A 12,022-nucleotide genomic window follows, 5' to 3' on the forward strand; every position below is an offset into this window, starting at 1 on the left:
CATTATGTGGACAGCCAGGTGTCACTTTTACCAGAATCCACTGGCAAATGAAGGCAACCTGGCAGAAGTACAGTGCCATACGCTGAACAGTGTTCTGGTCCTGACATTGTGGTAGACCCTTCCATTGTTGCAGAAGCCTTCCACACTATTGTCTGCCTCTCTGGAAAAAGAAAAATACTTTAGGAATGGTTTGAGCAACCTAACAAATTCAAGTTGTTGATTTGTCCTCAATTCCCTAAAATCCAGTCTGAGTACCATCCGTGGTGACACTATCTTGCAGTTTTTTAACTAACATCTTGTTCCTGACAACACAGGATGCTTTCAGAGGACTTGCGGAGTGCATGCCTCAATAGGTCAGGCCTGTTTTGGCAGCAAAAGCGGGACCTACACAGTAGTAGGAAAAAGAGATTTCAGTGTTACAGGGATGAGTGTATGCATACCAAAGCAAATAAATGATTTCTGACTGGCTGGGAGGTGTGTATTAACTTGTGGCTTGTTGGACTACTGAACCGTGTAAAGCCCAACAGAAATGCATTAACCCACATTGTACATATCTGACCAGACTAGTGCCATTAGTCCTTCCTATATGTACTCCAATATTTAACCATATTTAACCAGTATTTGTAGTTTTTGTATGCATTTAGAATATATTACTTTAACTGTGCTACTTTAGCTGTATTTAGCTATATGTCAAACTACTAATCTGGGTTTTAGGGGCAAATGTGTTTGTTTTGTACCTTCTTATATCCTATTTGGAAGTTAAAATAGAAATGCATACACATTTAGCAAATAGATCATACATACACATAAATAATAAAGCACAGGTTTCCAAGTAGAACATGTATTGTAACAAGAGGATCAATGATATTCATTTAACCCGTCAGTGGTTTTAATGTTGTGTCTGACTGGTAAAGTGAACCAAATATAACACATACACATATAAATATCATTTTTTTTTTAACCCCTGGCTCGTTTGTATAAAAAACAACTTGGTAATTAACGTAATTCTGATTGTGAACCAGCCTGCAGAATGAAAAAAAAGTTGCACCAACTGTGCTTTTTGTTTTACAGCTGCAGTACTCTTTTTCACCGCAGGGGGAAGCACGAAGCGCAAACCGGAAGCAGGAAATGTAGTCACGTCAACGTGCGAAATTCAAACTTCTGTAACAAAACATCGGTCTGCCGGAGAGTTTTACCGTGTGGTTAACTGACGCTGCCGTCTTCCTCTGTTTTCGTTCAGGTAAATGCAGAATATCGAGTACTGTTTTGGCTCAGTTAAAGTTTATTGTAGTTACTTTTACCAACTGCAAGCGGTATTAATGATTTATGTTGGCTACAGTTATGCAGTAATTGACGTTAAGCTAGCTGAACGGTCACAAACTGATAACCAGTGAGTGCCAAACTTAGAATAGTTTTTTTCGTGTCTGTTGCCAATATTAAGCATTTTCCTCTCCAGGAAAGTTTACCATCGTGCGCCGGAGCAGGGAAGATGCCAATAGAAAGGACGGAGCATCGCGGAGCGGACGACCTCCAAAGATATTATGAGGTTTATGAGACTATCGGCTCAGGTAATGCAAGGGTTAATTAATGCATTTAAGAAAACAATTACTATCTGTATCGTATCCTCTCTGAACCCTGTGTGTGTTTTTCCTTTCTTTCTGTTTTCCCCCAGGAGGTTTCGCTAAAGTCAAGCTGGGTCGACACATCTTGACAGGAGAGAAGGTTGCCATTAAAATCATGAATAAAAAGGATCTTGGGGTAAGAAATGAAACCGGCAATAGAAAAATAGGGCAGTCAAACACAAAAATATAGCTCAGAGTATAAAATGTTAGAAACAATTATCACAAGTTGTTGCATTCAAAAGTGAGGCAGCCTAGTTGTATGTTGGTGCCATTAGTCTATACTTGTAAGAGTTTAGTTCAGTCTTTATTTAGATCTGATAGTGAAACAGAGTGACAAGCAGTGAAATAAAAGATTAAATATTTACAAATATGTACCAGTTAAACTGCTATTAAAACTGCTATGAACTACAGAGGGAATCATTCCTGCCTGTAAAACTCCTCCATCTAATGCACAGTACACACTGCCATAGTTACACCCTTTTCCACATTCTCTACAAAAATAGTTTTAGAGTAAAATGTCAATCATATGTAATTTCTGTAATGTTCTGGAGATTGAGCTATTTGTATATATTGGAGCTCTTGGCTTTATTTTGTAACTTTGATAATATATCAGATATTTAATTTAGTTCAGTATGTTACTCTTCTTGTTGTCTTGGAGCAACACTAACCACATAATGTCCTTAGCATTAATAAAGTATTCTGATTATCTTAAATTCAGAGTTTACACTAATGCAATTTCAGCCACTAGAACACAGATCAGAAAGTTATTGGCTGCATTTGTTGTCCATTTATCAGCAATAACAGCTGTTCAGCCAATAAAATTTGTTTCATGTTTGTCTGACAACAAACTGGTGATTTCCAAATGCACCAAGCAGTAAAATAAATTTGTTTCTAACAGAATTCAATTTGTTATTAAATTTTGTTCCTAAATTACTGTAACTGTTAACTCAGTTTCACTGGTCTTTTGGTTTAGGTGCATGCAGGTCAATTAATCATGACACATCATTTATAAAAATCAACAACTGACATTTGGCACTTTTCAATACCTATGTGCTGGAACTGCAATTCAAATCTTTTTGGCCGACTAATGATGGCGGCCTTCAACTGTTATGTTTGCTCAAGCATTCATTTGTTTACAATAAGAGTAAGATGACCTCGCCCTGAGTTGAGCCTTTAATCTGGGGGAGGAAAAGTCACGCCCTGGCATTTGTCCTGTTACCTTCCAAGTAATGCTGAAGCTTTTCTAACACCCCATTTTCCTCTGCAAACTGGACCTTGTCTAGAACAAGAGGTTTCAGAAAACATTAGTATGGGAGTGGTTCTTCTGAAATAACTCAGTATTTTGCTTCAGCACAATTCGCGGCTCTTGCTCGTCTTCAAATAGGCAGAACAAACAAAGGATAATGTTTTTTAAAAAAGAAAGAAAGTGTACAGTGCAGTAAACACAGTATTTGTATGTATAAATAATTTACAAGAAATCCTTGTGTCTCACCTAGGATGACCTACCCCGTGTGAAGGTGGAGATCGAAGCCATGAAGAACCTGAGTCACCAACATATCTGTCGACTGTATCAGGTCATAGAGACCTCCACCCAGATATTTATGGTGTTGGAGGTAAGGGCATAAGCAATGCGTTATGTGAGAGTGAATATAAGCTTAAGATTAATTTCTGGGGTTCTCCTCTCCCCCAGGATTTAATTTTAATAATAATAATGATAAATAAAACTATGTTATCATTATCAACTTATTTTAAGTGATATTGACTTTTATGCTTATCAAATGACCTAAAATAACATGAAAAGCCACAAATTTCTTTTCGGTAAGGCAACAGAGTCTTTTTTTGATGCAACTATATGTGGGCTAGTTGAGATAATTATCCCCAAAATCTGCTTTGAACCAGAAAAATCCTGAATTCTTTTTTCTTCTTTCCCTCAATCTTTCATTTTACTTTCAGTACTGCCCTGGTGGGGAGCTCTTTGACTACATCATAGCTAAGGACCGCCTGTCTGAGGAGGAAACCCGGGTCTTTTTTAGGCAAATTGTGTCTGCAATGGCGTATGTCCACAGCCAAGGATACGCACACAGAGACCTAAAACCGGTAAAAAAAAAACAAACAAAAACAGCCACAGTGTCATAGATCAGTTGTGGCTGTAATATGAATCTAAAAGTTTTTCTCTTTGAACTCTAGGAAAACTTATTGATTGATGGAGACCACAACTTGAAGCTTATAGACTTTGGCTTGTGTGCCAAACCTAAGGTATATTACCAAATTCCTTTTCCCTCTTTGTGTGTATTATAAATATTTAGCATCAGGGCGAGGGAAAAACTTTCTTAAGGCATTTGCATTAGTTCTGCTGTTTACCAAGGTACTCCTCAGTCTATTGTACAAACTAGTTCCATGCATAACACACTACACTGGTGCACGGCATGAGACAAAGCAGCACTTATGTAAAATTTGATTACCAGGCATATCTTTTTTCCCATCATATTGAACACAGAAAAACCACCCAGGGTCCTAAATATCTTTCTGAAAGGTTGTTTGTGAGTTTGTATTTTTTTTTTTTTAGCTACTTTGGAACATGTAGTAGTTAGTTATGGGTAAGGCTTTAGTGTATCCTAATACTTATGGATGTTGCAATGAGGAAAAAAAATCTCAGACAAACATCCATTTTATTTTTCAGAAGCATGGGGAATAAAATAATCATAAAAGCACATCATAACTAAAACTTAGACATGTGTATGAATGCTGTACTCGATGCTGTGTATAATCATGACCTAAATATCATGTGGTGGCCTCTTGTAGGGAGGGTTGGGCTATGAGCTGATGACCTGCTGTGGGAGCCCTGCTTACGCTGCTCCTGAACTTATCCAGGGAAAAGCGTATATTGGATCAGAGGTATGACATGTTCTTTGGTAAATACAACTTTTAGAAACGCTGGGGTTTTAATTCAAAAATTTCTGAAGTCACAGAATTTGCATTTGGCTTTCACCAAGATTTATGATTACCTGCCTGTTCCACGGTTCGGGTTTTTTATGGTGTTGTGATCACATTCGCTGGCGTGCAATTCAGTGCAACTGAGCTGTGAAATGTTATCTGTAACGCATGAAGCTGAAATGCCGCTGTGTGGTGTGTAACCCCCTCCTCCCAGGCTGATGTATGGAGTATGGGAGTGCTGCTGTTCGCTCTGCTCTGTGGACACCTGCCCTTTGATGATGACAACTGCATGATCCTCTACAGGAAGATTACAGTAAGAGCACTCTTATTTTTAAAACCTTTCCCTTAAGTTCCGGGTGCTGCTCCTCAATTTTTGTGGGCATTCAAGGAAACTCACAGCAAGCTGTTGTCTTATCATTATTATTATTTTTTTTTAATCGGTTTCTTGATGTCTTCTTTATTATCAGAGGGGTACATATGATAACCCAAAGTGGCTCTCTCCAGGTAGTATCCTCCTCCTCAACCAAATGTTACAGGTCAGTCAGTTTACTTGCACTTGTCTTTGTATACCTGTCACCTTCTCAACCTGTGATATGTATCATTTGTTTACTGTTCTCTAGAAAACTTGATTCTTTTTCATTAAAACTGAGGAGCAAATCTTCTTTTTTGGTTGAATTACAGTAAGATGCAGTTATGCATTTGCCACATAAATTTATTATAACAGAACACCTCTTACTCTCAGTAAACCTAAAAGCATTTTCCAAGATTTGAAGGCAAATCTGTTTCTGCTACAGATTGTGGACTATGTAGTTTTGTGCAGGTTGAGTTGTAGTTTCTGCATGTGTCCTGCAGGTGGACCCAAAGCGGCGTCTGACTGTCAGACAGCTGCTGGACCATCCCTGGGTGACGAAAGACTACAACAGCCCTGTGGAGTGGTACAGCAGGCAGCCGGTATGGACAGACACACAAAAAAAACTACATAAGAAAACTCATAATTGCAAATGGTAGCGTTTGCTGTGACATCGCTTTTACAGCCTTTTTCAGGCTTTTCCCCTTCTTTTAGATTGTCCAGTCAGCATACAAGTCATTGTTCTGTGACATTACCATAGTCCTTAACATCATTTTCTTTTTTCATCGGGATTAGTGTATTAAACAAGAACATTCTGCAAATGCACATCTCCACCAAGGCTGAAAATTCCACACTACATGATGTGGAACCAGATTAGTTTGTGATATATTCTTGAGATTTTGTCTTCCAAGTTTTCTTATTTTTATGTGATATGCATGTGTGAAGATAGGACTGTGATATGGATGTGTGAGGAAATGACCAGTTTTGCCCTCTGCTGCAATCCTGAAGAATCCTTCAAAACAAAAGTCTCGGATCCAGAGAAACTCCAAAAGTTAATTGGTACTAAATTAGGCCAAGCCTGAACCTCTGTGAACACATTTTTGATGCAAAACCTTCTTCAGCTGTTTTGAATAATCCTTCAAACAAACAAACTGAATCAATGAAAAACCTCCTTGGTGATGACAATAAAATTTGTCTGTTTGGGGCTTTGTGTGTTCACAGTTTTATCTTTGTTTTGTCTTTTGTAGCTTGGCTACATAGATGAAGACTGTATCACTGAGATGGCAGTAAACATGAAGCGATCAAGACAGAGCACCACAGCGCTGGTGAAGGAGGTGTGTGTCTGTATATATGCATATTTCAGCATCATTATGTTGTATTTATCATATTATACTAGAACTTGTACTTAATTTCTGTTAGACATCTACTTAAATACATCTTAAATTATCTCCCGCAGTGGCGATATGACCACATCACAGCCACTTACTTGCTGCTGCTGTCTAAGAAGCAGAGGGGAAAGCCTGTCCGCCTGCGCCCTGAGCCAGCTGTCTGTGAGGACTCCTGCTCGCCTCTGCATCAGGGACTACAGGTCAGATTTAGGACCAGAGCTTCCATGATGCTCTGCTCTTTTAAAGCTGCTTACAGCTGGATTTACTAGCACTGATACATTGTGCTGTTATGGATTTTATTTTATTTTATTTTTTTATTCTATCTCTGTTAGACCAGAAAAGCTCTGCACTTCAGTGAGGATGAAGACGCTTTGATTGTGGATTCCTTGGACATTTGCTCAGACTACATCGATGATTGCCCCTGGGTTTCAGTTCCACAGCACACACCCCAGAGGGTCAGAGGTCAGCCAGATGGAATCACAAAAAAAGACACGGTATGTGGAAGTTGCTATAAGTATAGATATCTCTTTTCTTTCATGTGTCCAAATGAGTAGACTGAAGAAAAAGGTAAACTCGGATTGAAAGCCGTCTCTTTAGACACGCTGTCCAACCACGTCAGAAGCTGGATGCGTTTAGTCGTTCCAAATGGCCACGCTTTAAGGCAGAGTGACAAACCAGCCATTGTGGGGAAGGGGAGGCAGATGTTTAAATGTTTAAAAATTGAAAGGACACCCACTTTTCTTGCCAGGGTGGTAAACATAGAAAAGTATTCCAAATAACCACCTAATAAATCCAAAGCAGAGAGCGACCAATCCCTGATTTCTCTCTTACTGCCGTATGTCTGAAAGTACAGTCTGAACGGGAAGTTACAGATACTGAATGAATAAGAAATTCTCCAGCTGATACCTAAAAGAAGCAGGGGGATGAGGTTTTGGGTGCTTTCTGGCTATCTGAAATGCAGTTCAGATAAATCCCAAATGCAGCTTTTTTCTGAGACACCACATTTGTCTTTTGGTATTTTTAAAGAGGTTGGTATCGCCATCGGTGGAAAAAGGACATCCTTCAAGCCCAACCCCAGAGAGGGCGCGAAAAGCGACACCTCGCTGCCATAGAGAGAGGAACCGAGAACAGGCCAGTGAGAACAAGGAGAATAATGATGTCCAAGACAGAGACGTTGACATTTTTGCCTTGCCTCCACCTCGAACGCCTGTATCCAGTAAGAAGAATGCACGCCTCAATAAGAATGTGTTGACCACACCCAATCAAAATGCTAATATCAACAGCCCCAAACCCAGTGTGGCCACACCTAAAGGTAAGAATCATTTCTTAATAGATTCTTGGTCACTCAACCAAAGACAGAAAATTGAGTACAGACAGTACAGAGCTCTGGGCATCTTACAGTTTATTTGTACTGTAATTGTTGTTTTCAACAAGGGTTTGAAGTGCAGTGCCTATTAGATCAGATTCGCATTAACCAGCTGCCCCTCTCCTCCACTCACCCCCTGCCCCCCCTTCATTTATCCGTCCCTCGCTTGGTCTTATACAGCTCTCATAATCACAAGTGCCACAACCACATGCCAAACATTTGCAAGTAAATTGTATTCTGGTAATAAACTCATTTATTGGGTCTGTTTTTATCCCAAAGCCACTCATATTTCTATGATTTAGCTGTCATTTTGCCACTGAAAATGGACACACACACTTATCACTGTCAACTCAAAGGTGAGGTTATTATCAAGAAGCAGCTAATTCTATTCACTTATCTGTGAATGAAGGACACTAATATGAACGGAGAATCATTAAAGTCTTAATTATTTGTCATAGCGACTTGGCTGCTCACATGTCCAGCCTCATTAGATGCCTCTATAAATTCAGCCACCAGCTCGCTGCAGCTGACCTAGTTGATGTTGAATCCTCGGAATACGGCTCAGACCCGCTCTCTTTACAGCCTCCTGCTCTGCAAACTACAGCAAAGTGCCAACGTGCTACCTGTGACTTACTTGTCCTCATATCTCTCTCTCAGACTCACACACACACACACACACAGAGTGGTCTATGCGTGTCTGTCCCTAGGCGTGTGCTGTGACAGGTGTAGCTGTCTCTTTCCTTTGCTCACTGTCCCACGTGGGCTGTAGTGACATGTGTTCTCTTACCACTAAAGCCTAGCTCTCTTGTGTGTGCGTGTGTGTCAAAATCGTTATTCCTTTGTGTTCACAACTCCAGTGTCAAAGCCAGCCAGTTCGATGCATAAGAGCACAGGGCTGTTACCTAAGCGTTTTCAAATTTATTCTCATTCCAAACACTTCTCCCTGTTGAGTGACCTTGGGGTTGGTAAAAAACAAACCTTTATCCATGTTGTGTTAGCTTTATTTTTTGTTGTCTTTGATCAGCTCTTGATTTAAACTAGAATTCCTGAGTGACAGTGAGTGAAACATTCAAACCCCAAACTGACTATACTTCTCAGGAGCTTCACGGTTATATCCCTAACAACCAAAACAGTCATAGCCAAAAATGTATTATAAGAGGGGTTTATTTGACACTGAATTTCACATGAGTTATCATTTTTCATTGGATTTGATTTTTCCTTATTGGTTAATGAAATACTCACATATTTATAGTTAAATTATTTTTGCTATAAAATTCTGCTGCTTGTTAAATTGGATTAAACCTGGATTCCTTCTCAGGGCCATCACAGGGTGGTGACTGGTTATAAAACAACGTCTGTGTAAAATCTATGGTGAAACAATCCTAGTGCTCACTTGATGTATGACTTCAGCAGGCACTGAAGACAGTCCTGATGAGTTTATGGCCTAAATCGATAATCGATAAGGCATACTGAATAAAACATGAACTGTGGTCTTTATTGTGCTTAGTGACACAAATAAAAGCAAGTATTCTTTAGGCTAGCCAACCAAATGAGCATTCAGTGTTTGTTGCTTTCTCAGTCAGATCCACCAATATGTATAGAAGTTCTGTGTTTGCAAGGTAGTACGTTTTCAACTTTCTTAATGCACTTTTTTCTGGTAGGTGGAGACGGCTCATCCAAAGAACACAAGAAGAGAGCAGCAGGGAACAAGGATCCTGCAAATGTAGAAATCATAGCCTTCAGCCCAGAGCGGAGGTGAGTAAAGGTTCCCTAAATTGTGCTTTTCCTTCAACAGAATTTATTCTTTACTTTTAGTCATAAGAATGGGTCATAAATGTGTTCTTGAGTCCTTGAAACCAGTAACATGTAAGCCGATGGGAAGGGCAGTTCAGGATTCCTGAGGTAAAGTGAGGCTCTTTTTTTTTTCTTTCCTCTGTGCTCTTAAGGTCCAGGTCACTGGACTTGGCTGTCACAGGAGACAGTGGGAAGAAGAAACGAGGGGGAAAGATGTTTGGTTCCCTGGAGAGAGGTCTGGATAAGGTGATAACCATGCTCACGCCAAACAAGCGACGAGCTCTGCGGGATGGTCCACGTAAGATTAAGGTAATAGAAAGCCAAAAACCCCCAAAGCAGATCCATCATCAGTAAAATAAAAATTCAAAGACAATTAATTTACAGCAAAATGATCAGTGGCTTGGCTGTGTTTTCCACCAGGCACAGTACAACGTGACTCTGACCAGTCAGACCAATCCAGACCAGGTGCTTAACCAGATCCTCTCCATCCTGCCGGAGAAAAACATCGACTTCACACAGAAAGGGTAAGAATTCACGTTACCTCCCTGTCTTCTGACTGGTTTGCTCACTCTTGGACCAAATTTTAATGTTTCCACATTGTTCCCATTGCCTTTCCTCCAGGTATACTCTGAAATGTCAAACCTGGGGTGACTTCGGGAAGGTGACGATGGCGTTTGAACTGGAGGTGTGCTTGCTGCAAAGGCCCGAAGTTGTCGGGGTCCGCCGCCAGAGGCTGAAGGGAGACGCTTGGGTATACAAGCATCTGGTGGAGGACATTCTCTCCACATCCAGTATTTGAAGGGAAAAAAAGCACTTTCTTACCAGTATCTACTAGTCCTAAGTCAATTCGCACTGGCTTTCTTTGCTGAAGAAATACCACTGACTAACCAATGAGTGATGCAGATACATGGACAATGATCAGTCCTTCATTGTTGTTTGGAATATTGTCCGTAGGCTAGTCCGGAATTCCCAAAATACACGTTACATTAAATTTATGAGCATTACGTTTCAGGATCCTGTCTGTACAGTGCGTCTTGTTTTATTTTTAATTTTTAATTTCCATTTTCATAATGAGTAAGTTTTATGTAATTGATGTAAAGTGAGTTGAGGTGTGTGTGTCTGAGATGAAACAGGACTTCTTACACTATACCTTCCAGCTTCTTATTAACATATTTATGTTTTCTTCAAAATTTTTATGAATAGGATGAAGTGTAAAGAATGACTAATTCTCTGTACACATGTTTACAGCTTTCATCATGTTTTAATGTGGTTATATTAAATGTCCCTTTTTCTGTCTTGGTTTCTGTGTCACATGGTGTCTGTATGTTTTTTCTGAAAATGCAAAAGCAGCAAAAATAAATGATTTTCGCATTCATGAAGACAGATGATTGAGATGAATTCAGCTACTTAACTTCAAATGTTTATTCATTCACCAGTTGATGGAGCAGTGGTGTGTTTTACACTCTTGTCATCAGCCTTCTGTTCGTCCTCTAGGCTTCACTTCACTTCGGTAGAAAGATTGATGGTGATAGTTTATCTTAGCGAGTTTTTCTAAATATCTACCGTAAATGAAATGAGCAGTGAAAGGTGTCATATGTCTGTAATGTTTCTCACCTCATATACTTTTGAGTTTAAGACTACTGGCGAACAGACTTGTGGTTTTAACCGACATTTATTACAAGCTGCAAAAACAAAAAAAATAGTTTCCAGTATTTTTTAAGCATTAGTAATCATTGTACAGTACACAGATAAAACATGGTGTAGAAACATACTCCCCACCCCTCACTGGGTCAACATAATAAAAAAACTTGAACTGGTGTATCATGATTTTTATCATTTTTATGGCAGGAATGCCTGTGAGAGCATGATTGTTAGTACTAAGTGAAAGGCTGAAGTCATGATGAACATTACCTGCAATTTTGAACAGACTAAATAAACAAACCCTGGTGAAAGACATTAAATGGTAACATTAAGACTATTAGTGCGCTTCGGCCCTTTGAGTAAACCTCCCTCTCCCCCTTCTCTGACAAAATGTCACTTAATCATGTCAACATTACAGCTGATCAGCGTTTATTTGTAGCAGGTTCTCCTTGGTGTCTCAGTGGGGAGGAGAAGGGTAATGGTGGGGTGAGCTGATAATAACAGGAGGGGTTTAACCTTAATGGAGTGCGAGGGTAGGGGGTGGGACGATCATTTAAAGACAGGGGTGAAGGTTGGAGTTGGAGAGTGTCACATCATACTATGACATTCCAGTGACGGTAAATACCTCCTGCTGGCCTGAAGTCATTTTTTTAAGTGTTTTGGCACAAAAGCATGATGTTTCATATAATTCAGTTCAGTTTTATAGTTGCCTCAGTGTGTTTTATATTGGAAGGTAAAGACTGCAACAATACAGAGAAAACCCCAGCAATCAGATGAACCCCTATGTGCAGTTACTTGGTGACAGTGGGAAGGAAAAACTCCCTTTTAAGAGGAAGAAACCACAACCAGGCTCAGGGAAGGGCAGCGATCTGCCGTGACTGGTTGAAGGTGAGGGGTGGGAAACAGGACAAAAGATGCACAGAAAATG

At 39.8% G+C, this 12,022-nt stretch overlaps 1 protein-coding gene across 2 annotated transcripts; it reads left to right on the forward strand.

Annotated features, from left to right (window-relative positions):
• The first annotated feature begins 1,105 nt into the window (after nt 1-1,105).
• Nucleotides 1,106-10,841, forward strand: melk (maternal embryonic leucine zipper kinase). 2 transcript variants are annotated; one of them, XM_085163064.1, is made up of 18 exons: nt 1,106-1,240; nt 1,457-1,568; nt 1,673-1,758; nt 3,119-3,235; nt 3,576-3,719; nt 3,810-3,878; nt 4,425-4,517; nt 4,771-4,869; nt 5,024-5,092; nt 5,409-5,507; nt 6,153-6,239; nt 6,362-6,493; nt 6,626-6,787; nt 7,320-7,605; nt 9,321-9,414; nt 9,606-9,762; nt 9,874-9,977; nt 10,075-10,840. In XM_085163064.1, exons 2-18 carry the CDS (start codon nt 1,490-1,492, stop codon nt 10,250-10,252), a joined length of 2,055 nt encoding a protein of 684 aa, XP_085019190.1. In that variant the 5' UTR covers nt 1,106-1,240; nt 1,457-1,489; the 3' UTR covers nt 10,253-10,840. The 2 variants fall into 2 exon arrangements, with proteins under 2 accessions (XP_085019190.1, XP_085019191.1); XM_085163065.1 differs by lacking the exon at nt 4,425-4,517 and having other exon boundaries at nt 10,075-10,841.
• The last annotated feature ends 1,181 nt before the right edge of the window (nt 10,842-12,022 follow it).

This window comes from Neolamprologus multifasciatus, chromosome 6 (genome assembly GCF_963576455.1).
Source record: "Neolamprologus multifasciatus chromosome 6, fNeoMul1.2, whole genome shotgun sequence".
NCBI classification, from domain to species: Eukaryota; Metazoa; Chordata; class Actinopteri; order Cichliformes; family Cichlidae; genus Neolamprologus; species Neolamprologus multifasciatus.